General features: G+C 38.6%; 1 protein-coding gene across 1 annotated transcript; it reads left to right on the top strand.

Moving 5' to 3' along the window:
• Nucleotides 1–896: 896 nt before the first annotated feature.
• LOC123088420 (probable methyltransferase PMT18) lies at nt 897–1,725 on the top strand. The gene is made up of 2 exons (XM_044510631.1): nt 897–1,061; nt 1,222–1,725. Exons 1-2 carry the CDS (start codon nt 901–903, stop codon nt 1,448–1,450), a joined length of 390 nt encoding a protein of 129 aa, XP_044366566.1. The 5' UTR covers nt 897–900; the 3' UTR covers nt 1,451–1,725.
• Nucleotides 1,726–6,346: the final 4,621 nt, after the last annotated feature.

Below are 6,346 nucleotides of genomic sequence, written 5' to 3'. Positions count from 1 at the left end.
AACAACTCTCAATTTAGGCATAGCCTTATTCTAATAGAGGAAAACTGAAATGAGATAGTAAAAAATCTATTATAATTCTGATAATCAAAATTATCAGATGTCATGACTTCACCATTATACTCACTGGCTTAACACATGTGTTTAGCCAAAGGACAATAAATGTACCGTAAACATTCCCATCCTCATTTCTGTTCCGTGCAATTCATAAATGTGATGGGCTCAAACACAGTAAGAGAGTTCAGACAACCAGCTAGTCCAAAAATGAAATATGGAATAAGATCTTATCTCAGTCTAATCACTCTCTACTTCATAGAGGAAGAATTTATTAGCATGTCTAGATGAGCTGAAGCAAACAACTGAAAAAAACAGCTTTTTCATGGTTTGAGTGCAAGAATCGCCTTACATATCACAATAATAAGATGGTGACAAAGAATCCCCTCGTACCATCTTTCAGAATTGCAGTCACTTGCCATTATGTGCTACAGCCATGAAACAAAAATGATAATAAAAAAGATTAAAACAGAAACTAAGAAAGGAATCACTCTTAAAGACAAGATTAAATCGCAAGATCCTCCCAGCCTCCCATGGTGGTGGGTTAGACAGAACTATTAGTACAATTCCAAAGTCTGGAAACAGAAGTGCATTCCCAAACTATATTAAGTCAATGGCCAGATTAATTAGACACATAGGATTAGTGTAAAACAAACAAACATGTGGAAATAGTTAGTAAACAGAAAAGAAGCAACTGAAACCAACATATAGGATAAGTAAAGGAACATATATCAATAATAGCTGGAGATCTTTTTTTATGTTTCGTGCACAAGGAACAAAGAAAAAACAGCAACGAGAAACATAACCACATCTGAAGTAGAATCTTTGACTTGATGGACGCTCTGGGTGATGAACGTGGTGCCTTCAGGTTCTTCTCCTGATGCCCTTGGTGTCATCTACGAGCGGGGGTTCATCGGAACGTTCCATGACTGGTGCGAGGCTTTCTCGACGTATCCCAGGACGTATGACCTCATCCATGCTGATAAAGTGTTCAGCTTTTATCAGGATAGGTAATGCAGATAACCGATGGTTTGAGTTCTGTCGTCGTGTACCTTTTCTGCTGCATTTGCATGCTTGTGTTTAAGTTGTTATAAGGAAGTTCAGATTAAGCAAGTAGAGACACTAATGATCAAACTGTAATGTTGAACAAATTTTGGACAATGATTGCAGGTGTGACATAACATACATCCTCCTGGAGATGGACCGGATTCTGCGACCTGAAGGGACGGTGATCTTCAGGGACACCGTGGAGATGTTAGTGAAGATACAAGCCATCACCGGTGGCATGAGATGGAAGAGCCAGATCATGGATCATGAATCCGGGCCGTTCAACCCTGAGAAGATCCTTGTGGCCGTCAAAACTTACTGGACTGGGGAGCCTGCCCAAAAGCAGCAATAGTCGTTCGACGTCATCTCCTGCAAAAGTCCAGACAGAAAACCTTTCTGTCGAGTCTTCATCGACTGTTCTCTCTTAGCTTCAGGATATATCTGTATATAGTAGGTGGGCATTCGCTGTATCATCATCGGTTTAATTTTGTGGTCTCGACTCGCAAGCTGCGTTGCGTTGTTGCGAGTAGTGAGTGTGACACGGTGCGATGGTGTATACGATGGTATTCAGTCAACCGTTCCAAGAGGATATTTGCTCATAGTTTTGAGAAAGCTGGCTCTGATGAATGTGCTGCTGTCCGAATGATTCGTCTTTTTCAGAGTCTGAACAATTTTCACCCAAGAAAGGGCAGACCGAAAAATCTTTTGAGCAAGGCACAGAATCCAAATACGAAACATCTGCTCAAAAATTGGCACGCAGCTTGCCAAAAGAAAGGCTCGATTCGTGAACCAAATATGAATTATTTTGACTGAATCGTTCTCTTTTTTGCAGAAAGTTCAGACTAGAAGAGGTGGCCCAGGCAGAATGTATGATAAGCCAAGCTGAATGTGTTGGTTTCCAAGCAATCTTCAACAGGAAAGAGAACACGACTGAACTTGGTGTTGGGAAATGACTTAACTTACAGTTCATCGTCTGACTGAAACCTACCAGAAGACTCAAGTCACTGAACACCCAAAATGACAGGCGGCCGGCAGCATGAAGAATATCGCTACTACTACTGCAATGATGGCAGCGCAACAAAATTAAACTCATCAGTACAATCGCAGATTTCCATATAATTAACAAAGCACTCATGACAGTAATAACATTTCTTATTCCATCAACGGAATACAAAGTACGCACACGCACACCATGCATGGTTTACAAAACTTGGGTGATGCACAGCACGGTACACACAACCATTATATTACAAACCAGCCAGTTTGATCAACTATGAACACCACACACCAAGCTGGAGCTAGAAACCAAGCAAGCAATCCAGTGCCTGCTGACAATCACACACCAATCCAATCCAATCAAATCCAATCAAGCATACCCACATCAGGCATATATCTCTCCGTCCGGAATTACTTGTCACCAAAATGGATGAAAATAAATGTATCTAGAACTAAAATACATCTAGATACGTCCATTCCAATGACAAGTATTTCCGGACGGAGGGAGTATGTAACCTGCTGAAGAAAGCACGCCATTTATCCTCCATGCGCAAGTACGTGGCAACACCTCACCACATCACAGATAGAGCTTGTAACAAACACACTTCACTGCCAATGGTCCATGTAAATGGGAAACAAACACTCCAGAGAGCCGTGATGAGATCACAACTTGATTGTAACAGAGATAGGCCTGTCCATGGTCCATGTAAGCCGATCGACCTCCCTTTCCACGCTCCAGATTACCTAGGAAACAATGAATGGAAACGGAAAGCATCAAATTGTGAGATTTAATGACACTAGCTATGGGTTGCTTAATCTATCTATGCACATAACGTAACCCATGCCAAATGAATCGTATACCTTAGAACAGAGACCCTCGGGAGGGTCTTCTTGTAGTAACCCGAATGACATATGTCTCAAAGAGCGACGGCTCATGGTTGGCCTCGGAGCCATCCCACTCGAGCTTGTCCCACCAGTCCTTCTCACAGTTCACCACCGGCTTAGGACCTTGGCGTGAGACAGCTGATAGCAATGAATGGTATAGTAGTTGACTCACATCTTTCTTGAACCAGGAATTCAAGATAATTGTTTTGATACAATAGTTGGACTTAACTTCTCTTTTCTCTCTAAGACCTGAAAGCCTCCATAACCGCTCCGTAACCGTTTTCCGGAAGCATAGGGTCGAAATTCACGATTAGGAATACCACACCCTGCCAGATCAATGTCTTCTTCTCCCCCATAATGAAAAATCTTCAGAAATCTTTCATTTCCTAGAGAAGCATTGATCTCACCTGCGATGCTTGGTATCTATACTCTGGATCTGACGTCTATCCCTCTAAAATAATCATCCTTATCTTGCTTATCAAACACAGGCTTTAAATGACAATGATTTAGCTCTGTAATCTGTTTCTAATGTGAGGAGACCAAGCAACACATCGGGGAGTCATCGAAATCGGCGTGGTGGGAATGAACATTTGTTAGATATGACTTCTGCGGTACATATAGTGTTAACATTTTCGGTAGGACTCCCTCCATCCCAAAATAAGTGTCATCGATTTAGTACACCCTTGTACAGGAGTGCATCTTTTACATGAATGAATTGGGAAATGAATGACGCAATGTTGAATGTAAGGTCAGTTGAGTAACCTATAGATACTCAAAAGAATTATTCTTCTTTTAGACAATATAATACTAGTATATAAATATTCCGTCAAAAGGGGAACTAAATATTTTTCCACGATCAATGCAAGTGTTCTATACCAAAAACAAACCAAATTGCATTGCTTGTCCAATGAGAAGTGAATGTAGGCATTAAAAGACATTCACAACTTATATTCGATCCTTGCACCAAGCTGCCTTATGTTGATTGATATGAGAAGTGAATATAATACTAGTAGATAAATATTCCGTCAAAAGGGGAACTAAATATTTTTCCACGATCAATGCAAGTGTTCTATACCAAAAACAAACAAAATTGCATTGCTTGTCCAATGAGAAGTGAATGTAGGCATTAAAAGACATTCACAACTTATATTCGATCCTTGCACCAAACTGCCTTATGTTGATTGATATTTGTGAGACACATTAGTTTCACTTAGAATACAACTTATTGCTAATTAGCTGGTTCTATTAGTTCCGATAAACATCATTTTTCTTTCTTTTGTGGACCTAAAACTTATCTTGAATTCTTGGTCTTAATTTGGAACTCCTATTTTTGTGTACTTACGGATTTGTGAAATTCTTGTTCTTCTGAATTTTCTTCTGTTTTCCCGATTCCTTTTGACGAAGTGGGTGGTAGCATGCCCACTCTGAATTCTGCTATCTGATTTGTGGTTTGGGGAAAGTACACAAGAAAAGGATTTTAACACTAACAACTCAGAGCCAATTATCGAGGAGCCATCAAGTCCAACACAGGAAGAACATCCAGAAACTCTGCAAAATGATGTTGAAGATTATGATCCATATACTGCTGAAATACCTTGCGATCAAAATCTTCAATACCATTTTCCAAAGTTTCTGAACGTTATTTCTGTGCTGGACTGGTTAGCTGCTCGATAATTGGGTCTGAGTTGTTAGCACTAAAATCCATTCACCGTGTACTTCCACCAAGCTTTTCTCATGAGGTGCAGAAAGTGCAAGCCATGCACTTCACTAATAGGAATCGAGAAAACAAAAAAAAATCGGAAGGACAAGAAAATTCACAAAGCAATAATAATTAATAAGTACACAAAAGTAAGAGCGCCCATTTAAGACCAAGAATCCAAGATAAGTTTTGGCTGCACAAAAGAAAATAAAAATGATATGTGCATCAAAACTAACAAAGCCATTGGATTATGAGCAGATTATATTTTGAGTGGAAACAATATGTGTCTCAGAAATTTAAACCAAACCAGCTTGGTGCAACGACCAAATATAATTGTTGAATGCCTTGCGAAGGCACTTGCGTAATGCCTATATTCATTTCACATTGGATAGGCATTGTAATTTGGTTTCTTTTGGTACAAAAGACATAGATTGATTGAGGAATATTTATTTATCCTTTCTAGGGAATATTTATGTACTAGTTCGTAAAGAGAACAAATTCATCTTTAAATCCTACGAATATTGTTAAATCTGCTATATACTTTAGTTATTATTTATACATGATGATTTATAGAGATTGCAATTTACCTGGAAAGAATAACATATCATTTGCTATTAATATTGGTAGGGAAGTACTTAAGAACAGTGCATTAATACTGGTGTCTTAATAGCTTTACACATGTTACAATCACATAAAGAAATTAATAAGCATCTACCGTATCCAGACAAGAGGAGGATGGAGTTAGAACCCAGATTCTTGGAACTACATATGATGAAGAAAAGAAGTTTGAGAGGAATATCAGCTCCATACAGTATCTCCAGCGCTAAAATAAGAATATATAGTGCAAGATCATGGCAGATTTAACACGTCACTGAACAGTATGTAGAAAGGTGTGAGAGATGATAAAATAAAGAGAAAGTAACAAATAGTCTAATAAAGTGAATTCGTGCCTTTTGTCTACAACACTATAGATAAGAAAACTATGCCATGCAGACCTCTGCTTTACAGTTGATAGGGGCCATTAATCATCAGTATGCTTATACCAAAGTATTTAATAGCTAAATCCATTGTCACGAAGTATGAACAACTCTCAATTTAGGCATAGCCTTATTCTAATAGAGGAAAACTGAAATGAGATAGTAAAAAATCTATTATAATTCTGATAATCAAAATTATCAGATGTCATGACTTCACCATTATACTCACTGGCTTAACACATGTGTTTAGCCAAAGGACAATAAATGTACCGTAAACATTCCCATCCTCATTTCTGTTCCGTGCAATTCATAAATGTGATGGGCTCAAACACAGTAAGAGAGTACAGACAACCAGCTAGTCCAAAAATGAAATATGGAATAAGATCTTATCTCAGTCTAATCACTCTCTACTTCATAGAGGAAGAATTTATTAGCATGTCTAGATGAGCTGAAGCAAACAACTGAAAAAAACAGCTTTTTCATGGTTTGAGTGCAAGAATCGCCTTACATATCACAATAATAAGATGGTGACAAAGAATCCCCTCGTACCATCTTTCAGAATTGCAGTCACTTGCCATTATGTGCTACAGCCATGAAACAAAAATGATAATAAAAAAGATTAAAACAGAAACTAAGAAAGGAATCACTCTTAAAGACAAGATTAAATCGCAAGATCCTCCCAGCCTCCCAT

The sequence above is a fragment of the Triticum aestivum genome, chromosome 4A (genome assembly GCF_018294505.1).
Source record: "Triticum aestivum cultivar Chinese Spring chromosome 4A, IWGSC CS RefSeq v2.1, whole genome shotgun sequence".
Lineage (NCBI taxonomy): Eukaryota > Viridiplantae > Streptophyta > Magnoliopsida > Poales > Poaceae > Triticum > Triticum aestivum.
Note: the sequence above shows the minus strand (reverse complement) of the source record. Positions and strands in the feature narration are given on the sequence as shown.